This window comes from Podarcis cretensis (genome assembly GCF_951804945.1).
Source record: "Podarcis cretensis genome assembly, chromosome: 11".
In the NCBI taxonomy this organism is placed as follows: Eukaryota; Metazoa; Chordata; class Lepidosauria; order Squamata; family Lacertidae; genus Podarcis; species Podarcis cretensis.
The window spans coordinates 9661986-9688842 of NC_137180.1; the positions used below are offsets into that span (position 1 = coordinate 9661986).

A 26857-nucleotide genomic window follows, 5' to 3' on the forward strand; every position below is an offset into this window, starting at 1 on the left:
AGCAGAAATATAGGTCGTTTGTCAAATAAAGATGACAATTTTGATTAAAAATGAGGACAGCAGTAATGGCGGCTGGGTAGTTTGACTGTCAAATGTGGTATAAAATGAAGCTTTGCACAAAGCTTGCATTATAACTGATTCAGAGTTGGATAACAAAGTGCTTAAAAGGGAGGAAATATAGAGGTGGCAAAATAAACTGCCGAGGTAAAACTGATAAGCCTGGTGCACTTGTTTAAAAATAAAATGTTACCGAAGGTGCAAAAACCCATCATTCTTCTAAGGGAAATAAAATGTACATGACTTCCTTTATTAAATATACTATTCAGCTGCCATAATTTCCTCTGTGTCCTATACCTCAGGGAATTGTTGTTAGCATTTCAGGGAGGGGGAAAAATGAAATAAAAACTCGGCTTGGCTTCCATGCCGTATAGAAGCCAGACACAGTTTGTTAAATATAGCCCTACATGAAAGAGCCCAGAGGAGCTGTTCTTTACACAGTATAATCAGAACCCCATATAAATTCTGAGGCACAACTAACCCAAGTTTCTCTTCTCCTGCGTTAGTCCATTTCTTCATATTTCTTTGTCACATTCCATTTCCAAGGGATTATGAAATAGAAGGGAGGCACTCTGTGTGATATAAAACTAAGAAAATTGGGAAAACCAAACAGCCCACAGTCGGTGTGTATATATGCATCCCCCCAAGTCAGACCATTGGTCCATCTAGATCAGTATTATCAATGTTGTTGTTGTTGCTTAGTCATTTAGTCGTGTCCGACTCTTCGTGACCCCATGGACCAGAGCACACCAGGCACTCCTGTCTTCCACTGCCTCCCACAGTTTGGTCAAACTCATGTTGGTAGCTTCAATAACACTGTCCAACCATCTCGTCCTCTGTTGTCCCCTTCGCCTTGTGCCCTCAGTCTTTCCCAACATCAGGGTCTTTTCCAGGGAGTCTTCTCTTCTCATGAGGTGGCCAAAGTATTGGAGCCTCAGCTTCAGGATCTGTCCTTCCAGTGAGCACTCAGGGCTGATTTCCTTCAGAATGGATAGGTTTGATCTTCTTGCAGTCCATTGGACTCTCAAGAGTCTCCTCCAGCACCATAATTATCAATTATTATCAATAGTATTATCAATACAGAGTGTCAAATACTCCAGGATTTCAGATGGGGGGCACATTACCTGTCTTCCCTGAAGATGCCAGGGTATTGAACCATGAGCCTTCTGTACATCACTCAAGAGTTATATAACTAAAAACTTAAGACTAAAAACTTATATTCAATTTAGTCTCTGTGTTCAGCTGGGTACATTAACATATGGGAACTGGACAAAGATGGTACCAGAAAGAAGCAAATAGCTTTTCCCCCACACTCTTATGCAGAAGTGCAGAACTTATCATACAAACTGGTTGGCCTGTGTTGGTCCCCAAAGTCTCACCTCTCCCTTTGGGTCCAATCCACGCAACTGTTGAGAATTCCATTTCACCTTAAGGAACAGACGTGTGGAATTGTTGCATGTCACATGTCTGTTTACACTGTTTACACTCCAGCACAGTATGCTGGGAACTTCCGTTTGTGTATAGTTTTTGCTTTTGCGGTTCTCTCCGATACGACATGAGAGAGAGACGACATGTTTCTTTGTTCTGATTTATGTTTAATAAATCTGTAGCTGTAGCATGACTTATGCCTCACGCATACTTCTGTGTGCGCAGTACATTCTCCTAATTGCGTGCCCGGGCTTTTGAAGTTTGGGTAGCTGATTTACGTCGGAGCACGGGCCGATGGATGGAGACATCCGAGCTGGGCTTGCCAGCTGGCCTCCCGGCCCCTCTGCATGTTGGAGATGCACTTGGAGATGCCAAGGAAGGATTCTAGTTTGTCACTGCTGGTATGCTTGGAGGGGACAGGTGAACTTGCAACAGCAAAGATGTTGAGGAGCAGGGGAGGAGGCTTGGAGACTGGCTTGGACCCAGAGAGGGTGTACGCAATGAATCCAGGCCTTGCTCATATGCCCTATGAGTAAAAAGTTAGGGGGTGACATCTGACTCCAAGTAAGTTAGCAAAAATGTATGAGACAGGTACAAATATCTATTGGAAATGTAAAGAAAAGGAAGTCACCTTTTACTTTCATGTGTGCTGGTCTTGAAAGGTAATAAAAGCATTCTGGGAAATGATATATCATAAGATGAAAAAAAAAATGTTTAACTTAACTTTTGCAAAAAACAACAACAAAAACACCAGAGGCTTTTTTTATTAGGAATTATAGGTGCAGATATATATTCCAAGGGAGCAGAAAAGACTTTTTATGTATGTGACGACAGCCGTCTGGATGTTATTAGCCCAGAGATGGAAAGAAGATAAAGTCCCTACCAGAGAAGAATGGCAAATTAAATTGCTGGACTATGCTAAAATGGCGAAACTGACCAGAAAGCTCAGGGACCAAGAAGACCAAAACTTTAACAAAGAATGGGGGAAAATGATAATTTACCTTAGAGACCACCATAAGCAGGATTGCAATAACACTTGTAATGTAGCAAGTACTATGGAGATAATGGAATTATATATGGATAAGTATGGATAACTGAAAAAGATGCAGTAGAAAAGGTTAATAATAGGACCCATGGAGGGGAAGATGAGAAGTATAGAGATTCAAAGGAATATTTAAATGTGGATGTATATGGTTGTTTTGTTCTAATTCTATACTTGTAAAATCAAATAAAAATTATTACTCTTTAAAAAAAAATTAGGGTGTGGCAAAAGTCCAGCATCATCTAAAGCTATTGAAATGCTTTGGTGACAAAGGAAGCTCAGGAGGGAGGGGAAACGCAATATAAGAATACTACTGGTTTTGGAACAAAGTATGCCCCACTTTGGGCAAAAGATTCCTGCAATGCAAAAGGCTGGACTAGAAGATCCTTGTGGTCTTTTCCAACTCTCCAGTTCTATGCCATTCCAACAATCTTCCCCTTCTTCTCATACCTATTCGTATTTCATTTCCCAGCACTAACTGACAAGCTATTGTAGTGCATTCCATGTTGCTAATCCAGAAAGCCTCAGACTTAAGGTGAAGTTGCTTACAGAAATGCTGTCTTTGGCACCCAAATAATTGCATGCTATGCAATAAAGATCACTTAAAAGGGGTAGAAGAGCAGCATCGAAATAAATGGTGAAGGAAGAAAAGATTTTGAATACCAGAGAGAAAGAAAGAGGAAAAAGCACCCATACAGTGGACGCTTGAGTTGTGAACGTGATCCGTGCGGGATGAACGTTTGCAACCCGCAGCATTCGCAACTCGCAGTGCCGTGTCTGCACATGCACGGGTCACAATTTAGCACTTATGCGCAAAGTGCAATTTAGCGCTTCTGCACATGCACAAAGCACCGAAACCCGGAAGTAACCCGTTCTGGTACTTCCGGGTTTGGCGTGGTGCACAACCCAAAAATGCACAACTTGAAGCGTCTGTAAACTGAGGTATGACTGCACTTACAGATCCCCCTTGTTGCGGTGGCACTGTGTTCCAGTGATTCTGCTCCCACCTCTGGGACTATTCCAGAAAACAGCTATTGTGGGAGAGGGACACTAGTATCAGACTAGCACCACCAGGGTTTCAATTTCAAATCCATAAATCTCAGCCATAAAGCTTACAGGGTGACAAAGCTTATTACTCTCTTCCAGGCTAACCTGCCTCATGGGGTTGTGATGACAAAAATGGGGGAGGAGACCCCTGAGTAATCATTCAGACCAATCAGTCAATTATCCATTATATTTCCCATGTACACCCTGTCTATTTAGTGAGTGTCTTATTAGTGGTGAAATATTATTCACATCGTTACACCTTCATATTCACATTACATAATTTTTTTGCAGTCTAGCAGTTGGCCTGGGATGCTGAAATACTTGGCAGCTTCTGAAGGACATCATGACGGACCAGGTCTTTTTGAGATAGGAAAACAGGGATCTTCTTACAGGGGAGGAGGTGACAACTGGTCCACTGACATCTGCTTGACCTTTATATACCTTTGCTGCTGATAAAGTCCTTTTCTGCCGTATGGCATTCAACTTGAAATATCTCTGTGGCCATCTTGCTACCAGAAGTCTCTTACTGCTTGCTTGCTTTTCCAGCTCGATATTCAGAGTTCATGACACAGCTTCACACATCCAGCAATTATGGGTGATTTTATTTTGTTTCTTGTTGAAATCAATGCCGTACCTATCGTTGGTAATTTGGACCTGTTGCTCACAAAGACAAGAGTTAATGCAGGATAATAAAAATGGCATAAGCAAGCTCTTCATTCTCAGTCTTACCCCAGTATTTTCAAGGGTTGATTTATATACCATCATCTTTGGTTGTTTTCTTTCTGCGTAAGAACTGCTCCCAGTGATCTGAATGCATGGAGCGAGTGGCATGTGATCCACTGGCACACAGGGACACTATGAAATATTGCTATGGTTCCAGAAATGGTTGCAAATGTTACTTGTGTGTTATTGAGCACTTTCTGTATGGAACCTGTGGTCTCCATTTCCCATCACCTTCAACCAATATGCCCAATGGCCAGAGATGATGGGAATTGCTAAACTCCAACAACACTTGAAAGAAGAGTTTGCATTTGATATCCCGCTTTATGACTACCTGAAGGAGTCTCAAAGTGGCTAACATTCTCCTTTCCCTTCCTCCCCCACAACAAATACTCTGTGAGGTTAGTGGGGCTGAGAGACTTCAGAGAAGTGTGACTGGCCCAAGGTCACCCAGCAGCTGCATGTGGAGGAGCGGAGACACAAACCCGGTTCCCCAGATTACGAATCTACTGCTCTTAACCACTATACCACACTGCCCACAGGTTCCCATCCATGGTGCGTACTGTAATGGTTTGGTCTCTCCCACTGAAGTGAGACAACTCCGGCAGCAATTAACTCCAGTTTATTGCTCAAAACACAGAAATTACTCCGAAGCTCAGTCACTCAGCGTCTGTTTCCAAATTAGCTGTTGCCGAATCTGAGTTCCGTCCCTTCCTCTTCCCATTTACACTTCCTTTCCTGTTCATGCCTCTCATTAATTCTTGCAAGCCTACACATCTTGGGATAGGCTATTACTGGTGGCCCTTCCTCTGAGTCCGAGCTTAAACTGTCAGTCTGTGTCTTCTCCCTGGAACTCCCCTTTCCTTCTCCTTGTTCTCGGAGCTCAGGCTTCTACTGCAACTTGGCTGCTCCTCCCTCGTTCCACATTCCTGCCTAATTACCTCCTCCTGTCTCTCTAAGCTCTCCCCCTCTGTCAGCAATGGGGCGCAGCTGACATGCACCATGTGATGGAAGTTTGATGACCAACTGTGAGGACAGGGGTCACCAATTAACTTGGTTCACAAGGTGGTAAAGTCGAGAAGTTCCTGAGGCCCCGAAACCAACAGCTCTGAGGAAGTTGAACAATCTTCAAATAGCAATAGCACATATCTTAGCCTTAAATTAGGCTTGTTGTTTTTTCTTAGTTAAGGAAACATATGTAAAAAAAAAATAGCAATAGACATCGAGAATAACACTATGTTGGGATTCAGCTTGGTTTGCTTGCCTGAGGTGCCTGGGAAGATGGAAGAGGGCCTTCTTGGTAGTGGCACCCACCCTGTGGAACGCCCTCCCACCAGATGTCAAAGAGAAAAACAACTACCAGACTTTTAGAAGACATCTGAAGGCAGCCCTGTTTAGAGAAGCTTTTAATGTTTGACCGACTATTGTATTTTAATATTTTGTTAGAAGCTGCCCAGAGTGGCTGGGGAAACCCAGCCAGGTGGGCAAGGTATAAATATATTATTATTATTATTATTATTATTATTATTATTACTACTACTCAGTTTGTACATCCCACACTTTCCATTCAGGTTAAAATGATACATTGCTGGTCTCTCACCCACAGCCCTTCAAAATCATTTCAGTGCTCATGAGAGTTAGTGACTGAGAGAAAAAAATTATGCAGATGTACCTTGGTTTTCGAACGGCTTCGTTCGCGAACGTTTTGGCTCCCAAATGCCACAAACCTGGAAATGAGTGTTCTGGTTTGCAAACTATTTTTGGAATCCGAACATCTGACTTCTGTGGCTTCGGATTGGCTGCAGAAGCTTCCTGCAGCCAATCAGAAGCCACACTTTGGTTTCCTAACTTTTGGAAGTCAAATGGAGTTCCGGAATGGATTCCGTTCAACTTTCAAGGTACGACTGTACACATGGATGTGAAGCAAATCTTTGCTTGGTGGGATCATTTGCTTGCCCACCGCCTGTGGGCCAACTTTGACTGGTGGGGAGCATGGACGTAGCCAGGACTTTTGATGGGGGGGGGGAGCAGGAGTTTGATTAGGGTGGCAGAAATGACATGATTGGTCAGTAAAGTATTCCTATTGTTTTCCTTGATCTGGGTAGGGGGGCAGCTGCTCCTCCCTGCCCCTCCTTGGCTATGTCCATGGTGGGAAGGATACCCTTCTGCCAATTTCCTAATTTTGTGAACCACCCCAAGATCTTTTGATGAAGGACGGTATATAAATATAATAAATATAATAATCATGACATGAAGTCACCTGCTTTCCTTTGCCCACATAGTTTGAAATCAAACTGGTGGTCAACTGATGGATGGCTTGCAAAGCCCAGTGCCCTTTCAAGAGCTGCCATGATTATCTGCACTTGCAAGGGCACAGTGCAAATTTATATGCACACATTCAAATTTAGAAACAATTACTGTAATTTAAAAAGAAATGCAGTGCTCTCAAACTCCAGCAAATCTGTATTTAAATAGTACCCTGATTCCTGTAGGTGAGCAAGGCTGACCTCTGCAAACTAATTATTTAGCAGTGTTATCTGGTGGCCTGGGAGGGCAAGAACTTGGGCTGGAAGAAGCACATCACTGCTTAAAGGAAGCTCTGATTTCAGCACCACCTATGCTTGGAAAGGATGCAGGTGGCACTGGGGTCTAAACCACAGAGCCTAGGGCTTGCTGATCAGAAGTTTGGCAGTTCGAATCCCCATGATGGGGTGAGCTTCCATTACTCAGTCCCAGCTCCTGCCAACCTAGCAGTTCGAAAGCACACCAAAAAGTGCAAGTAGATAAATAGGTACCGCTCCGGCAGGAAGGTAAACAGTGTTTCCATGGGCTGCTCTGGCTCACCAGAAGCGGCTTAGTTATGCTGGCCACATGACCCGGAAGCTGTCTGTGGACAAACGCCGGCTCCCTCGGCCTATAGAGCGAGATGAGCGTGCAACCCCAGAGTCGTCCACGACTGGACCCAACGGTCAGGGGTACCTTTACCTTTATCTATGCTTGGAAAACAGGCTAAAATTTAGCAAGAATTGCTACTGTCAACTTCTGTTTATCTCAAAGGTCTTCTTTGGATTAAATATATTGGAGTCATACAGGTATTATGCAAGGTCGAATAAAGCAATGTCACACAACATTGCTATAATGTTTCTTCCACAAGGGCTCGTCGATTGTACCCCATAAGCAAAAGAAGATGTTGTTTAAATTCTTTCCCATATTTCCCCTGCTTGTTTACTTTTATTGTGCCTTTTCTAGGAAACAGGATTAATTTGATTTCTTGGCTTTCAGGTGTCTTTTGCTTTCCAGGAAAACTGTTAGATTAAAGCATTATCCTTTGCCAGTCTCCTAAAGAACTGGGGACATTAAAATTCTGATCCTTAATCCATTTCTTGAAAGCATTTTAATATAATGTGTGTGATCTAGGCAAAGTTAGGCTCTTTTATGTCCCACTGATTTCCATGAAAGAGAAAACGAAGCACATTTAATTAATATATGCAAGTGAGCAATTATCATTTTTTACCTTCTGGGGCATGTGAAGCTTAAATGTGCGTGCCTGTATCTGAGTCTTCCTAATTGTACTTTCAAATATTTGCAGTGGAAGCCCAACCCAGATTACTAGCTGTGGTGGCTGCCTTGTATGAAGCATCTCTCCTCTAGCTGCTGCCATTGATTGGAGAAGATTGGAAGATCCCAGAAAAAAGGAAGGAGGTTTCTCATCTTCTTCAATGTTCCCCAAGTGGTCAACATCTAGTGAATGTGTGCAGAACTGTAGACCGAGGCTACAATCTTTCCCCACCTACTGGGGAGTGAATTCCATTGAAAATGGGTCTTACTAATGAGTAGTAATTATAGGATTGCAGCCTTAGAGCAGTAGCCTGAGCAATATTTTAAGTTTCTAGCATTGCTTGAAAGTCAGGAAGAATGCATAGGGTGTTATTACCCACAGCACACCTATTGGAATTAGTGGATCTAACTTTTTCATCTTCATTCATTTCAGTGGGTCTGAGTAAAGCTTAGTTTTATAACACCAATACAATTTTAATTCCTAGATACCTCTTTGTGCTTACTTGGGGGAGATGAAAACTCCAAGCTCCCTAATTAAATGCATTCTTTCCTCGCTGAATTCTTCATAATTGTTGGTTTGTTTTACAGCTAAGTAACTTGAAAAAAGTGACCTTTGTCGATGTGTCAGCAAACAGTTTCCCCTCAATTCCAATATGTGTGCTTCGGATGTCGAGTTTGCAGTGGTTGGATATGAGCAGCAACAACCTCAAAGATCTCCCACAAGATATAGACAGGTTGTCCTTTATATTGCCTTTGAAATTAAGTTTGGTTGTAACAAACGAAGCATTGATTGACTATACTGTCTAAATTTGGAGGTGGCATGGATTGGAAGATTGTCTAACTCAGTGTTGGCTGGTACCCATTAGCAAAAGGGAGGTAGACCACTAGTAAGAAGAGAAGAAGAAGAGTTTGGACTTGATACCCCGCCTTTCACTCCCCTTAAGGAGTCTCAAAGTGGTTCACAATCTCCTCTCCCTTCCTCCCCCACAACAAACACTCTGTGAGGTGAGTGAGGCTGAGAGACTTCAGAGAGGTGTGACTAGCCCAAGATCACCCAGCAGCTGCATGTGGAGGAGCGGGGAAGCGAACCCGGTTCACCAGATTACAAATCCACCGCTCTTAACCACTACACCATGCTGGCTGTCTAAGTGGAGCCACAGCCAATGAGAGGCGGAGACAACAGATTCTCGTTCTTTCCCCATTCTCCCCACTGCTGAATTCTGCAAGTGGAACAGTGAGACTAAGGACTTATCCACACTTTCATTTGCTCCACTGCTTTCCACTGGGGAAGCCTGATCTTTAGCGCTGAATTGGCTTTTCTGTGGATTGCCATTTGTTCTGATTTAGCACTAAAGAGTGAGTTTTCTGGGGGAAAGTGGCAGGGCAAAGGGAAAACTCCTCAGAACCATGCCTGAAAAGTGTCAGACAAGAAGGAAGCCTCTCAGATCCATGTTTTCTATGCATGGGATATAGTGTGGATGAGCCCTAAGAAGGAGGAAGCTGCCAAGCAGTGCCACTCCATGAACTGGTAGCAAGTAAGAAGGCAGGTGCCTTGGGGCTGGCTGAGGGTGGATAGAGGCTGGTGAGGCAGTGCTTCATTTGCCCTTGTAGACCAGCCCCCACTGATCTAACTATCATTTGCAATGGAAGCTATGAAACCTTGGATGTGCACAAATATTCTGGTCTATGAGCTGGAAGGATGGTGGCAGCTAAGCCACATGTCTGCTGTCCTGCTTTGAAAGTAATTATGGTTAAGACTCTATAGCCATCTTCAGGTGGTGAAAAGAATGTGTGAAGGCTCAGCTTGGGTCAAGGGCATGGCTTCACCAGCCCTGCCCACAATTTCCACTCCTAACCCAACATTTACATCTTCAGCATGAAGTTCAACAGAGAGGTTCTAAGGGCATTCAGAACCTTCCCAGTTTCAGTCCTTGTGTTCTTTTGCATGCCTGAAGGAGGTTTATATCAGGGATGAGGAACCTGTGACCCTCCAAACGTGGTTTGATTCTAGCTTCCATCAGGCCCAGCTAGCATACATTCGGGATGGTGGGAGTTGAGTCTACCAACATCCTTGGTTTATAGTGTATTTACCTTGGGGCTGTGCCTGACATTTCTACACACTCTCACACAAACATCATTCTCCATCAGTTAATGAGAAAAGAAATTGCATTCCAAAATTATCAAATGGGAAAGAGGAGGAGTTTGGATTTGATACCCCGCTTTATCACTACCCAAAGGAGACTCAAAGCGGCTAACATTTTCCTTTCCCTTCCTCCCCCACAACAAACACTCTGTGAGGTGAGTGGGGCTGAGAGACTTCAGAGAAGTGGGACTGGCCCAAGGTCACCCAGCAGCTGCATGTGGAGGAGTGGGGAAGCGAACCCGGTTCACCAGATTACGAGTCCACCGCTCTTAACCACTACACCACAATGGCTCTGAAAGAAAATTTCAGCGACATTCTCATGGATGGAGGGCGGGAATTTTGCTACAACTGCCTTGGTCTTTGGCAGGTGTTTTCTGAGTGCCTTTACTTTCATTCTGCAAATCATCTTCCCAGTGGTCTGCATTTTCAGCTCTCCTGAGTGCATGCATTTCCTGAAAACCTTATCATTTCCTCATGGCCTGGCAAATACAGATTATCATATCACTAGGAAGTTTGCTAGTATATAAGCAAACATATCAGCTATGGTATTAATGCACTTAACTATGCAACTCTTATTGATCTCCCAAGGCTGGAAGAATTACAAACTCTTCTCCTGCAAAAAAACGAGCTTACTTATCTTCCACAAGCTTTGGTCAACATGTCGAAGCTCACTTTACTGGCAGTGAGTGGCGATAAGTTGGTTAAGATGCCCACAGCTATATGTGAGTCAACCACAGGTTTAAAGTAAGTAATCAATAACAACTTCAAAAAATGTTCTCCCTTTTCTCTTTCCTGGATCTGTTCCCCTAGATTCTACAATGGATGGAATCTAATCCTGCATTTTTTTCACATAATCTAACTCCCAACACACACACACACACACACACACACACACACACACACACACAATATTACGTCCAGGTTACAAGGTGTCACAAACAGGTAGCAGAAGAAGCATCTTGACAGATATGCTTGTAAAACAAGGGGTGAGGGAATAAGGAAAACTCTTTTAGGTACCCAAGAAACTATGTTCATGGCTTGCTGTTGGGGAATAGGAGCAATGAAGGTCACACCCACACTAAGCAATTTCCCCAACAATCCTGGCAACTGTAGTTTGCTAAAGGTGCTGGGAATTGTAGCATGGTAAGGATGGGGAATATGGTGAGTACCAGCACCTATTTTTCTAGGAAAAAAGCACTGATCATAACCATATTTACAGATAAAATAAAGCCTCCTTTAGCCCAATTAATTCCATAATAACCCTGCCATGTTAAACAAATTCAGGACAACCAACACAAACAGTGTGTGGGTGCAACCAGTATTGTGTGATCTCCACAATTAGAACATATCTAACTTCCTGTGGTAAGCATAAGATTGTCAGGGTTGGTCATGTGCTATGCCATGCTGCCTGTGGCAGCCGTTTTGCATTATGCCACCCCAGCAGCTATTTTGTGATTAGTACCCTCAGTACACTCTCAAAATTCAAAATCTGCTCTCTCCTTCTAAAAGGTTGCTGACCCCTGGTTTAAGGCCTTTGCTCTCAGAACCAGTAATTCTGATCATGGTCTCATGGGGGCTAGTAGGATAAAGAATAAAGAGACAAGAGTCTTTCCTTAAAAGTAACAAGAAATTTACTCACATTCAGTTCACAATTAGATCTCTGAAAGGCAGGCTTTCCTTAGTAGTTACATAATAGTTTGTGAGTTTATCTCACATGGAGAGTGAGCTCAAGGGCTGCTGACTGAGAGCCAGCAGACAGCAAAATTATATTAAGAGAGCAAAATGGCTGCAGGAGAGCAGCATGGCTGCAAGAGAGAGATCAAGAGAGAGAAAATGGTTGCGTAACTCGACTTTTATGGAGTCAGCCAGGGCCACGCCCATCTCCCAGGTCACATGCAGGGGGAGGACGCTCTAGATCAATGGAACAGGAAGTTACACTGACCGGATGTCCCCCTTGCCTGTGCCCACTCTAGGAAAATAAGGAATGTTGCATTTGACTGTTCCAATGGATTACATCCCACACATATGAATCTGGTGTTTCCCCCCTTCATAATTCTAGCTAACTCCCTTGAGTTAAAATATTTTTCATGGTTTCCCCTGCTTCAGATTGCTGTGCAAAATTGAACTGAGAGGGTGGAGTCATATTTTTATGCTCCTCAGGAGGTAGAAAATATGTCTTTCAATTCAATAATTAAGCATGTGCTCTCAGTCTTGCGCGTGTCTGCCTCCACAAGGCTACTTCTGAATTAACGTTTATTCTAGCTAATTAGCATGAAAAGTGTGTGGCTTCTATGCCCCCGAAAAGAGTAGCAAACTTTTGCCCATAGATAAATTGACTTTGCTCAGTAACCAAGTAGGAAGAACGGAAAATTTATAGGGCAATAAATCATTTGGCATATAGCAAGTTACAGTCTGCTCATGATAAGGAACATTATATAACCCTCTTCATGCTAATATTTCATTTTTTTCCAGATTTATAAGCCTCAAGGATAACCCTCTTGAAACAACCTCATTTCAAGAGATTGACGAAATAACAGAAAGTGACCGTGATCGTGAGCTGTTTGAAAAAGAATTTATGAAAGCCTACATTACAGACCTCAGAGAAAGAGGTACAGACATATATCAGTGAGATTGCAGCCTAATTTCCTTTTCATTCCAGTGTATTGAGATGCTAATTTCAACCTGATTTCTTCATCACATTAGGGAGGAAAGTTAGTCAATTATACACTGCGATCCTTGTGAGGTGTTTCACAGAGGATCTGGAATCTGGCACAGAGTCAAAATCTTTGAGAATAGCCATTTAAAACAGAAAGCGAGTTTCTCGGTCATTTTATGGAGGTGCGCTTGAAATCTGCAAGTAGTGCATATAAAAAGGAAAAGGCTCGGAATTAAAGATTTTCTTTTTCACCCTGTAAGGCTACTTTCCTCTCACTTTTCCTTTGTCACAGTCATGTCATTTGGTACATAGCTGCGTACATCAGCTTGAGAGGTGTGTGGAAGAAGAGAAGTCAATGAATAATAACAGTCCCTAAAGCAGCTCTGCCCCATTATTTAAAAACTCTTAAGGTAAAGGTAAAGGGACCCCTGATCATTAGGTCCAGTCGTGACCGACTCTGGGGTTCCGGTGCTCATCTCGCTTTATTGGCCGAGGGAGCTGGAGTACAGCTTCCAGGTCATGTGGCCAGCATGACTAAGCCGCTTCTGGCAAACCGGAGCAGCGCATGGAAACGCCGTTTACCTTCCCGCCGGAGCGGTACCTATTTATCTACTTGCACTTTGACGTGCTTTAGAACTGCTAGGTTGGCAGGAGCTGGGACCGAGCAACGGGAGCTCACCCCGTCGCGGGGATTCGAACCGCCGACCTTCTGATCGGCAAGTCCTAGGCTCTGTGGTTTAACCCACAGCGCCACTCTTAGCCAACCATATAGCCATTCTTATCTGAACTTAAGAAAATCCTGCTGGATCAGGCCAATGGCCCACATCCTGTTCTTACCCAGATGTCTTCTGGGACACCGGCAAGCAAGACCTGAGCACAGGACCTGAGTATGGTTTCCAGGAACTGGCATTTAGAAATCTGGTTACCAGATTTTTTTCAATGAATCTGGGGACACTTTTTTTTTGGAAGCTGAGTAGCAACAGGGAGTCAGTAGTGGGGATGGTGAGGCAAAAGACCCTGGGCCCAAGCACACATGCATATTGTATAAAGGTGCTAAGCCCTTCTTTCGCACCCTGTAAAACATAAATGCGCAGAGTTTTTTAAAAACTGGGCAAAGGTGCGCCGCACGCACGTGACTCCTGAGCCTCTCCCAGTCTCCTGCCCCCTTCCCCCTTTGTTTTGACTGATCGGGGGAGGCTCGGGAGTCGTGGGCGGTTGGCCGTTGCCCAGTATTTAAAAAACCCTGCGCATTTATGTTTCATACGGTGCGAAAGAAGGGCTTTGCACCTTGCCTGGCAGAGAAACCGTGCGCCTTGCACCCCTCCTGGGCAATGGCCGCCCGCCTGCAACTCCCGAGCCTTACCTGATCTGTCAAAACAAAGGGGGAAGGGGGAAGGAAATCTGTACCAGCGGATGTCCCTGGTTCCCCCTCGGCATTGGCGGTGGCAGCGAGCAGCTCCTGAAGCCAGCCAGAGCCAACTGCGCTCCGGGCTGCTGAAGCTGCCGCTGCCATGTTTCCTGGGGACAGATTTGCAAATCTGGGGACATTCAGGGGATGAAATTTGTCCAGGGACAGATTTGCAAATCCAGGGAGTGTCCCCGGGAACTGGGGACATCAAGTAACCCTACTTTAGAAGCATCTCTGCCTCCAACCATAGAGGCAGAGAATAGTCATCATGGCTAGTACCCACTGTTATCCTTGCCTTCCACGAATTTGTCCAATCCTCTTTTAAAGCGATCCAAGTTTAAGAATGTGCCAACAACTACAAAATTATAGATCATTAAACTCATCTGCCCCTGGCTCCACAAGACCCCAATTATTTCCAAGAAAGCCAATTTTGTGCTAAACCATGTATAGAGCCTTGGCACATATTTGTCTTGCCAGTAGAATTATTTCTCATATTATGTCCTGGAGCCAAAGAGTTTCTACTCAAGCAGTGGTACTTCTGAAGCTGCTTTCCCTAGCCCAGCACCAAGCCAAATGAAAAATGATTTTATTGATACAGTGGTACCTTGGTAGTCGAACAGCTTGGCTCCCGAACAACTCAGCTCCTGAATGCTCCGGTTTGCAAACATTTTTCAGAAGCCCAATGTCCAACGTGGCTTCCATGGCCTCCGATTGAGTGCAGGAAGCTCCTGTGGCCAATCGGAAGCCACTCCTTGGTTTTGGAATGTTTTCGGGAATCAAACGGACTCCCAGAACGGATTAAGTTCGAGAACCAATGTACCACTGTGCTGCCATAATGGGCCAGCCCTCAGGTTTACTTATATTCAAGAATGCTACATGTCAGAGTGACCTTGGGCCTGCTGGATCTGCCCCTCACTTTCTCAAGAGTCCTCTGGATTAGGCTCTTTAACTACGCCAACCTGGAACCTTATGGTTTCAATGGGAAGGGGGAATTTAAAAACTACCAATGAGAAAACAAATAGTGAAAAATGATCCCATCTCCTGCTTTGGCCAGTTGTCAGGGCTTTGAATGCAATGGAATGTGACCTCTCCCTCCCATTTAGGCTTCCTCCAACAAAGCCCACGGAATATTTGATCAAAACTAGCCCTCTTTTACTTCCCATTCCATATAAACAAAATTCACAAGTCATGCATTTCAAATTAAGACTGTGAATAGATGGTAACTTTTCACCCCAAGTGCTGTTCTTAGTATCATTTGTGAAAACATCCTAAGCTGGATCCGATTGCAAGAATCCAGTTGGGAGACATCCCTGTAATTCACAGAAGGTAGGTATTCAGTAATGATCATGTTGGAGGCATCACACTTATCGAACTTAGTGGATTTATAGACAGATAACTCTGTGCTTTCTTATCAGTTTTGGAAGCTCCGTGTGGACTCAAACTGCTGGATATTGGTTTTTATTGTCAAGTGGCCAAACACTGCCATAATCTTTGCCATTTTTTTAGGGCAAGCAGCCCATTCATGCTTCTTGAAAATAAATAATTACTCCAACTGGGAGCCATTGAGGGATTGGGTTAACAGCTGGATTGCAGGAAGACAGTCTGAGGCAGAAGCTTTAGGGGGAAAGATTAGGAAGGTTGTGTGTATAATTGTGTTAGGTCAGGAGTAACTATACATGGCACTCTAACAGACTTTATGACTTGTCCAAGCACATAAAAACAGATGCCTACGAGAGTCTGACTTGAGACAAGTCATGAAGTTTGTTAGAGTGGCATGTACAGTTACTGCTTTAAACAGTACATTGTCCGTTAATAATGAAATATTAGGAGAACAAGCAAGACCTTGACTTTTTTGGAATTAGACTGTGTGGAAACTGAAGCCTCATATATGCAGGTGAGACTAGTTCCTGACCCAGAGACAACATCAGTTGCTTTAACACAGGAAATGGGCACCTGTGGCCTTCTAGATGTTGCTGGACAACAAAAAGCCATGTGGTGTAGTGGTTATATCAGGCTTCCTCAACCTTGGCCCTCCAGATGTTTTTGGCCTACAACTCCCATGACCTCTAGCAAGCAGGACCAGTGGTCAGGGACGATGGGAATTGTAGTCTCAAAACATCTAGAGGGCCGAGGTTGAGGAAGCCTGGGTTAGAGTGTTGGACTAGGACATGGGACATGAGGATTCAAATCTCCACTTGACCATCATGAAGCTCATTGGGTGACTTTGGGCCAGTCACTGCCTCTTAGCCTAGCCCACCTCACAGTGTTGTTGTGGGGATTAAATGAAGAGGAGAGAACTATGGACGCCACCTTGATAAAAAGGTGTGATATAAATGCAATAAATTAGAAATATATTATAACTGCCATTGTCCCTGACCATTGGCCATGCTGACCAGGGCTGATGGGAGTAGAAGTCCAACCACATCTGGAGGACCACCATCTCTCTTCAGCTCCTGGATGGTGAGGCATTGTTCAAAAGAGTGTTTCCCCTGATGGTCCAGCCTCCTCCTCTGTCAGCAGAACATGATTCTTGGTTGCTGCAGCTCAGGGGACGGGGAGGGTAAGAGAATGGCCTCTGCTTCACCATGGAAAGAGTCACTGTTCCTGAATTATGCCTTATTGCCTTGGAGCTATTCAAGCGACAAGCTTTGTCTCTAGTTCAAGGACAAATAAGTCAAGGAGATCACAATAGTCATATGGCTGACATAGGGATGGGATGCTTTGATTAGGCCACCATAATGTTACAAGGGGCCCAATGAGTTGGGAAAGCCACTTCCTTCGGGCGAGTAGAGCTTTGGTGGAAAGCAAGGATGGGAAACCTGCAGTCTGGAAGAAGCCACTGGCTCCTGGCTCTCACCAGCCCCTGTCAGCACGGCCAGCATGAGGGGTCGGCAAGGTTTACCTCGCCTGGGCCGGTTCACTCCAGTGGAGATCCCTCTGTGGGCTGCATGGCGCGGGTTGGCCACGATTTCCGGCATCTGCGCAAACGTGGTTTGACACTATTTCTGGCGTCTGCATCTGTGCAGATGCAATTTTTGGCCTCTGAGCATGCACAGACGCCATTTCTGGCACTATGGAAGTGAGTCTCCGTGCTGCGCAGGTTTAGCGCAGTGCGCAGGGACTCACCGAGTGGGCGGCTCGGTTTGGGGGCGGCTTGTGGGCCGGTTAAACAACCCCCGTGGGCTGCTTGTGGCCCATGGGCCTTAGGTTGCCTACCCCTGGCCAACATTATGGGCTGACTGGAGTTGGAATCCAACAAACTTCGGGGAGCTACAGGTTCCCCACTCCTGGTTTTAAGCTTTTTTCATTATCTTTCCCCCCTAACTTCTTGTAACTTAATATCATTGTTTCTTTTTCTCTCTGAATAGCATGATCAGTTGTTTTCTTTCAGAATTTTTTAAAAATAGGGATACTACATTTCCCCCACATCCTTAAATATATTATTTTCTCATATGGGATGTCTTCTAGGGACATTATAACCCTCCCCAATTTTATTATTATACTTACGATATATCTGAAATGGCGGTCCTCAGAACTGAATCTAGTGATCAGATAGATTGTAGAGAACTGTGCAGAGCACCTTGATTGCTTCTCTTTGTGTGTTTGACATCTTGTGTGGAGCTTATGTGTATTTATTCATTTCATAAAATTTATATACCATTTGATTGTAGTGATTTACAACACCTCAAAGTGGAGACAGTATATCCATGTGTAGGGAACACTCCTTGCAACAAAAGTTATTAATTTAAAACGTTTGGAGGATTTGGGTGGAGGGTGTAGCTTATTCCCGCAATTGTTTCAAGACCTGCCTAACCAAGTAAGCTACGAGCATTCAGAGATTGACAACTAACATATAGTATACTTCTCTTTTTCTCTTTGCAGAGACTGTTCCTTGCTACACTACAAAAGTATCACTTAGTGTCCAAATATGAGGTCTGGGATTCATACATCATCAGAGAACCCAAAGGTTTAATTTTGCCATAACAAATGGGAAAAAACATCTTTAGTATTAAGTGCCAATATAAGCTCTTAAGAAGAAGAAGAAGAAAAAGCTATCAGTGTTTATGGGAGTTTTGTTGCATTAGCTTCAAATAACCAGGCTATGATGTGGTAGTTGTACTCACCATGTGACTCTGTCTACCGTTACAAAATGTTCCTTATGTGAAAATAGTCGATTCTTTAAAATGCGTGAGACACTGTAATTTTTTTAGACCAAAAACAGGCATCTGAATTAAGATCTTTCCTTCTGTACTGACCATTTCTGTGTATGTGTCCGGTCTACTGCAGCACTGTAAGAATCAATGCCTAATTAAAGCTGTTTTCCAGGCAGAGGGTTTGCTGCAAATGCCAGGTGTCCAGGACTAGTGTATCTGACACTTACAGCTCACAAGAGGACTATACCAATCCCCCAGCTGGGTGGGATCAGCACACCATCACTATCAAATCAGTGACTGTGGTGCTCAGTTGCTACCATTTCCTAGAAGTGCCTTCTCCCACTTCCTATTTAGTGGGACAGTCACCAGGGAAAGCTTCTGTCTGAACAGAGCCTTGGCTAATGGCAATTTCCCTGTAATTGTATCCTTGGAGAAAAGGTGATTGCTTGCAGTTAACGTGTTTACTCTGCTGTTCAGAACTGTCTTTTCCCCATGCTGCTTTACAGCTGAAATTACTGTCAGAAATATAGAGACTGCAGTGCAGAATTCTGCACGGATATGCCAGATGTGTGCACAGTTCTGGGGTGTCGCCCCCCCTCCCGAGTCTTCTCACAGCAGCTTCAGACCTTTCTGAATGCAGGAGGGTTTAAGAAAGCAATTTGCACTTGAGCATGGCTCTGGCAAAAGTAAATTAGAACAGAGTAAACAAAGAAACAGGGCCTTTTTGCTGTGATTGTTGGAGCAAGAGTTTGCCTCATCCAGTTCTGCTTCCTAAACATCGTTGGGTGGCTTGGGATATAGAGCACAAACGGGAACTGCCATTTGGGAATGCGTTTGATTGTATTTTCAAAATCTTCATTAAGCGCAATAGCTAAGTATGCCAACTGAGTAGAAAAAAGCTAGCCTGGCCTGTTCTTGTGTATTTCACAGCAACTTGATATGCAGAATTCAGCTGGTAATGATTTTTTTCTTGCTGCAAGCAGCTTCAGCATTTGCCAGTAACAGGTGTATACCGGTATTAAGCTACTGCTGAAGACATAGTTATAGCTGCCAGCTGAAAAGTTGGCAACCCAAATTATGACACAGTGACAGTTCTTCTGACAAGTAGCTTATTACGGTTTGAGAGATTTGTTAGAACTATAAGAGAAAAAAGAGCTCAGGAAACACGTTTCAGCTTTTAAAAAGCTAGAGTAATGTTTTAAAACTAGGCACTTTTCATTAGTATTGTTAATCCTGAACTGGCAGTATTTTTCTGTTATAAAAATATTTTTATTTTGTTTCAGTGTCACAGCCATAAGTTCACTTTCTCTTATGACGGTTTAGTTGTTTTGTAGTCTGTCGTAACTTTTTTTTGTATGTGTACAGTAGACTTTCAAAATGATTTTGTTTTGCATAGTTATTTTTTTCATTCGTTCAATAAACCATACTGATAACCTGTGTGGCTGTGAAGTTGTTTCATTTGTATGACACCCAGCAGATGTAGGCAGGTAAAAGGTTGAACAGACAGCTTATACTACCATATAAACATAGCAAATACCCATGTCATGTACAATGAAGGCTGCAATGCTATAAACACAGGCCTGGTTTCGCCCCATCATCCTCAAGCAGCAATATCCCCCTATGGAATTCTGATGCCTCCCCTCAGAACATCGCACTGAGCTATAAGTAAACATCATTTTAAATTCCTACAATTTCCAGAGTCAAGCTATTCAGGACAACCAAGAGCACTGTGGGGAATTTTAAGTGGTGGCTCATCATACCAAACAGCCATGGCCAATAGGAAAATCCAGAACATGGAGGGTTTTTTTTGGCAAGGACCCCGTCAACTCTGGAGCCAGCTGGTAAAGTTGGTGTTATAGATTTGGGAGATGGACCCCCCCCTAAACCCTAGAACATGGGTAGGCAAACTAAGGCCCAGGGCTGGATCTGACCCAATCGCCTTCTAAATCTGGCCCGCGGACGGTCTGGGAATCAGCGTGTTTTTACATGAATAGAATGTGTCCTTTTATTTAAAATGCATCTCTGGGTTATTTTTGGGGCATAGGAATTCATTCTTCCCCCCCAAAAAAATATAGTCCGGCCCCCCCACAAGGTCTGAGGGACAGTGGACCGGCCCCCTGCTGAAAAAGTTTGCTGACCCCTGCCCTAGAACTTAATAAATGGTAGGATGTTGATTATTTGGGATGTGGAGGGAGAGAAATACAAGCTGCAGTTGAATTCCTGAGCTAGTCTATGCAAAAAGACCGACCTGGCCAAGCTAGGGCCATTAAGAAACAATAGAGGGCCATTGAGAGCCATTGGCAATGCAAGAGAATTGTCCTCCCCACTTGCCCTGAGGTGTGAACAGAGACAGGGGATTTGGTAGGTTGCCAGGGCAACTGAGGGTGAGGTGACAGGAAAAGAGAATCTTGAGCAAGGTGTTCTGGGAAGGAGGAGAAGGAAGGAAAACTGGGATCCATCTTGGGCAGACTGGCTGGAGACTGGGGGGGGAGAGATGCCTTGACTCCATGGCTGCACTGCTGTGGGAGACAATTGAAATTGAAATACTTTATTTTCACTTGTACAACTTGTATACAGTGAGATTACACGAGCACCCCCCACTCAGCTCTCTTAGTCTTTATTCCCCTCGTTTACTGACGCACACCCAACCAAACCTGAAAGTCAGTTGCCCTGTTGTTATCTTTTCATTCAGCAGTCTAAAAGCCCACAGATAGAAGCTATTCTTTTCCCCTGTTGGTGCGACTAATCACGCTTCTATATCTTCTGCCCAAGGGCAGGAGATCAAAAAAGTGCCGGCCAGGGTGTGGATCATCCCTGAGAATTTTCCTCACTCTCCTGAGGCAACGTACTTCCACTATTTCATCCAGCGGATTCACAGGGCAGCCCATAATGTGCTGTATTCACCACCCTCTGTAGGCACTTCCTATCAGATGATGTCAAACCAGCGTATCACACCATGATGCAGTATGAAAGGACACTTTCTATTGTGGACTGGTAAAAGGAGATCATCAAATGTTGATTGACATTGTTCTTCCACAATACTCTGAGGAGATGGAGTCTCTGTTGGGCTTTCTTAACCACCCGGGTTGTATTTATTTTCCAAGTAAGGTCTTCACTGAGATAAACTCCTAGGAATTTAAAGGAAGAGACTCTCTCCACACAGCCCTCCCTGATGTACAGCGGGGCTAGTTTTCTCTTCCTCCGAAAGTCCAACACCATCTCCTTTGTCTTGAAATTTCAAGCCCCTCTTGAAATGGTGGTGACTGAAATTAGTGGTACTTAAGAGAGCTTAATTTTGCCTGGATTGTGCCTTCAGGATTTGCAAGCAAGCAAGAATGTAGTCACCAATAAATCAGCATTCTTGAGGGGTAAATAACAAAGTTAGTAAGTCTTGGTTAGTCACATACCAAGAATGCTGAAAAAGAAAACACAATTATCTTTCCTTTCCTCTTGACCAGTGACATTTAAACACCATCTGGAACTTGAGAACTTTTCACTTCAGGAAAAAAGAAAAGCGTCCATTTATCATATGTGCTGACAGCATTTCATATAACGTGATTTGCTATGAACAGCCCTCTGGTACAGGTTGCATGCACCAAGAGGCCATGGAAAGATGAAATCAGTTTCAGTTGCAAGAATTTAATTGTTACTACAAAGCACCCAAGAGGAATTAGAGTACGGCGAGGGAATAATTTTACTTCCAGCACCTGAAACAGTAGAACTTTGATTGGCATATGTTCCATAAACTCCAGCTGTTTTTTCTTCCACCTTCATTTATATATTTATACTTATTGAATTTACACCCCAACATTCAAGTTTCCTGGGGGCTACTGGGTTGTTCTCACACACACACACACACGAGCAATCACCCTTAATTAAAACCTTTCCACAACTTAATCATATTAAACAGAGGTAGGCAATGCAGTGCCTTCCAGATGTGGACCACAACTTGATCAGTCCCAGTGGAGCAAGGAGAAAGATTGTATTGGAGCTGAGAGGCAGAAGTGATTCATGCAGGACGTGGAGGAAATGGGTGGATTGGAAGAAGAGGTGCAGAGAGTTGTACTGCAGGGATGAGAAAAAGATCTAAGCCCCGTCCAGGCCTTCTGCTTGCACCTAAAATCTCCACACAGTCAGGGAGTATGTTGTCCAAGTCACTATCCCATATCTGGTGAAGCAATATAGCCATGGAAATGGCTTTGGAAATTAAGGGCAGTTTTGTGTTATGGCAAAAGAGTATTCACCAGGCATTCAAAGAAAAAAAAAGTTATTGGACTGGTAGTGATTATGGTGCCTTCCATATGATTTAGGACAGGGGTGCCCAAACTTTTTTCAAAGAGGGCCAGATTTGATGAAGTGAACATGCATGAGGGCCGACCAAAGTTGTTGAGCTTCTTTTAGGATTGAAGTTGCAATCTTTTTAAAGGGTTTTGCCCCAGGACATATACTGCCATGGGGGCCGGATTAAATTGACTCCCCGAAATGGACTTTGGACATGCCTGATTTAGGACTACAACTCTCATCCCTGGTCAAGGGACATTCTGCCTGGGGCTGAAGGGAATTGTGGTCCACCAGCATTTTGTAGAGGGGTAGGCAACCTAAGGCTCGTGGGCCGGGCGCGGCCCAATCGCCTTCTCAATCCGGCCTATGGATGGTCTGGGAATCAGCGTGTTTTTACATGAGTAGAATGTGTCCTTTTATTTAAAATGCATCTCTGGGTTATTTGTGGGCCATAGGAATTCGTTCATTTCCCCCCTTCAAAATATAGTCCGGCCCCCCACATGGTCTGAGAGACGGTGGACCGGCCCATGGCTGAAAAAGGTTGCTGACCCCTGATCTTGTGTGTACTACCTTGGCTACCAAGCTGTTAACTCCATTCATTATCCCTTTAGAAAACAGAGCTCATTATCTTAGTAAGTGAAGTTCATTATCTATTGCTCTCCTCTTGCCTTGGGTTTTACATTGAGCTTGTTTCGCTGGGTAAGATTAAGTGCTCATTGAAGCTTTTTTTTTTTTGGCTGACCTGGCCATTCAGAGGTCACATTAGATCTAGACTGTGCTGCGCCTGGATGTATAAAAGCCTACCTATTATTTAGTGCTGGCTTTATTTCTTACATTTTATGGATTATCCTGAGACATTTAAAAATGGGTACATGGGTCAGACAGATCATTTATAATTTAATTGCTGTAGTTACAGCTGACTACACTTGGAGGAAGTAACAATCTTTATCATGCTTTGTTTAGAAAGAAAATCTGTATAATTGAGTTCTGGAAGTACCTTTTGGCTTCCTTGTTTTTGGTGTCTGTAGTAATTAATTTCTCTCTTGAAGCACTAATTGCCTTGGGGCAATTATCATACATCTATGTTCCTTACACTCCTTGGCGTACTGTTATTGTCGAAGAATGTTAATACATTTCTGCTCCTATTCTGACAGGACCTTGTTGTGCGAGTTACAGATGATGCAGACCCATTATTCTTGCATTCTCTTGCAGTTTCCAGTCAGATGAAAGTCATGTCAGGCTCTTTCCTTTGTGTTCCAATAAATAAATAAATAAATAAGCCACTTGGCAATTCTAACCTGGGTCCCCCCTAGATGACCTATTTATCAAGCATTCCTTCTGATTTGCTGGCACAAAGCTTACATGTCGGTAAGATGATATCTGGCCTTTATTTAGGATTCATTCTGATTTGCAGGTGGCGCTGTTGTCTAAACCACTGAGCCTCTTGCGCTTGCCGATCAGAAGGTCGGCGGTTCGAATCCCTGCGACGGGGCGAGCTCCCGTTGCTCTGTCCCAGCTCCTGCCCACCTAGCAGTTCGAAAGCACGTCACAGTGCAAGTAGATAAATAGGTACCACTCCAGCGGGAAGGTAAACGGCATTTCCGTGCACTGCTCTGGTTCGCCAGAAGCGGCTTAGTCATGCTGGCCACATGACAAACGCCGGCTCCTCAGCCTATAAAGCGAGATGAGCGCTGCAACCCCAGAGTTGTCTGCGACTGGACCTAATGGTCAGGGCTACCCTTACCTTTACCTGATTTGCTTATGGGGTGGTTGACATTGACAATAAGCATTCTCCCTGCATCAGTTCTGATTTGCTTGTGGGGTGCTTGCCTGTCTTCCCATTAATAACTTGTGCCTCCCACACTTTTGAGAGCATTTCCCCAACACTTTCCGAACTGCAAAAAGTCTGTTTGTTGTGCTAGGGCAACAGAGCCCTTTATAGGTAAACAGAGCCCTTTAATCCACTTTAAATGCTCGAGCCTCAAGTTCTGGTATGTACAGTCTAACAATCTAGAGGTGCCCCTGGAAGCATTCTTTCAAAGTTGAGTAACACTGTAATCCAGGCACATCTACCCAAAGGGAAGTCCCAGTGAATTTCCACTAAGTATGCAAAGATAACCAACATGGTACCCTCAAGATGTTGTGGACTATGAACCCCATTCTTGTTGGCAGTTGCTTGCTTGCTTGCAAGTGTGAACCAGGAACTGTGGCAGATCCTGTAACATTAAACAGTTCAGAAACCCCAAAGATATTGGAAGTTCCTGTAGCTGAGACCATTAACTTCCTTGCTTACAATCTTGGCTGCTCCCATGCTGGAATGACTTCCAGAAGTGAAAACAACACCATTGATATTCTGCATGAATCCACTCCAGGGATGCAGTCCATCAAGCATTTCTATTGTACAGCTTCCTTTCATCTCTGTGGGCTATTCACAAGGGTCACATTCAAAAAGTTATGTCCTGCCACAGCAATGTTCCTGCACAGTACTTTTCTTTTGATGTCTGAAGAGTCAGCAAGGATCACTTGCAGAATTTTTAGCTTGAAAATCTAGGTTAATAATTTTTAAAAAATAATTTTTAGCTTCCCCCCTTGAAATCTGTTTACTTTTGTTTTAACCTTTTCATCTGAAATCCACTGACTATTTAGAGAAGCATCTCTTAGAAAAAAAAGAAAACAAGTCACTGGCAATGTCTTTTTAAAATCATTTCTGCAGAGATAAGATCGGGAAGTGCCGATAAAATTTTAAACAAGTCATTTATTGAGTTTCAAGCTCATTTATTTAATAATAATAATAATAATAATAATAATTTTTTATTCATACCCTGCCCTTCCCAGTTTAAAAACAGGGCGGCTAACAGCAAATATAAAACATAGATTAAAATGCAACTTAAAAACAGCATAAAACAGCATAAAATACAACATAAAATGCAGCATCAATATCAATACAATTAAAAAATTCAGGGGTCAGCTGGTAGAGCACTGGGTGATATGCTCCCATGGCAAGGAGCCCGTGAGGAGCCTTGCTGCAACATTCTGCATCCGCTGGAGTTTCTGGGATGGTTTCAAGGGCAGCCCTGAGTAGAGCAAGTTACAGTAGTCAAGCCTGGAGGTGACCGTCTCATGGATCACTGTGGCCAGGTCGGGATGGGAAAGGGAAGGGACCAACTGCTTGATATGGCGAAGATGGGAAAATGTCGCCATACTCATAAATGGCCAGCCAGATGTTCCAGTTTTGGACCAGCCTGATGCAATTTTGACACCTATGGCTTGATTCGGATATAAAGGAAGGCTGTACAGTGCTACCTCAGGTTACATATGCTTCAGGTTACAGACTCTGCTAACCCAGAAATATTACCTCGGGTTAAGAACGTTGCTTCAGGATGAGAACAGAAATCGTGCTCCGGCGGCGCAGCGGCCGCCGGAGGCCCCATTAGCTAAAGTGGTGCTGCAGGTTAAGAACAGTTTCAGGTTCAGAACAGACCTCCAGAACGAATTAAGTTCTTAACCCGAGGTACCACTGTACGTTTCAAAGATAAAGACACTTGATTGGAAAGACCTTGCCCCTCTACAGTAGTTGCAGCTCCAAGCAAAGTGCCGAATGTCATAGCTTGTCATGTGTTGTGCAATCTCCTGCCATTCATGCAGTCTGATGATGTGGACAGGTGCTTTCTATTATGTGAGCTTAAGACTGTAACCATAGTAATTGGAGGTATGGGACGAGTCTTTTGTTATTACTTTGTGAAAGGAACAGGAATATGTCTTTGGTCTCCTGTGAAATTAGCTTCTTTCTCCCTAAAAGTATTGTTTGCCTTTCTCTACAAAAAAAATCTCTTTGTAACCTGAGACTTAGAAAATTATGATTAAAAAAAAGCCATTTACAGAAGGCGGGGAAAAGGATAAGGGAGAGCAAGGTGAGAAGATAGGCCCGAAAGAGAGAAAGGGAGAAATCAATTGGCGTCAACCTGGCAGAAGAAATGTATTCTCAGTAATTTCAAGATGGAATACAAATTCTTCCTGCTTTGGGGATTAGAGGTGTCGAAGAAAGCTTTCTAAGCTACCTTTGGCATTTATAAAGCAAATTTGAAAATTTACCATAATTGAAACCTGTTTGATTGCTGACTTCGTTTTTATTGTAGCCGGACAGGAGTCTGTTGAAGGAGAAGCTGCGGGGATCAGAGAAGATGCTTTCAAAGAGGCTAATTGTATCAAAGGGAGGTAAGAATCGGAGTTATCTTTGATATGAAACCTCAAAGATTTCTTAGACATCCTTTGCTTTGACCAAGAGATGACAAACAGCTATATTATGGATGGATTGTAATTTGTAAAATGCTGTCCCCAGAGAGGCCTACCAAGTTTCCGTGGC

General features: G+C 43.7%; 2 protein-coding genes across 5 annotated transcripts in view; one reads left to right on the forward strand and one right to left on the reverse strand.

Annotated features, from left to right (window-relative positions):
• The window catches only part of LRRC2 (leucine rich repeat containing 2), an 81683-nt gene extending 62033 nt beyond the window's left edge, over window positions 1-19650 (forward strand). For both annotated transcript variants that reach the window (XM_079996132.1, XM_079996131.1), the window contains exons 6-9: window positions 8441-8586; window positions 10584-10739; window positions 12468-12604; window positions 17942-19650. In XM_079996132.1, coding sequence (XP_079852258.1) covers window positions 8441-8586; window positions 10584-10739; window positions 12468-12604; window positions 17942-17991 — 489 coding nt within the window. In that variant the 3' untranslated portion in view covers window positions 17992-19650. The remainder of the gene's footprint in view (window positions 1-8440; window positions 8587-10583; window positions 10740-12467; window positions 12605-17941) is intronic.
• Window positions 1-26857, reverse strand: part of LOC307227059 (cryptic protein-like) — a 384101-nt gene that overhangs the window by 121483 nt on the left and 235761 nt on the right. The window lies entirely within an intron of this gene.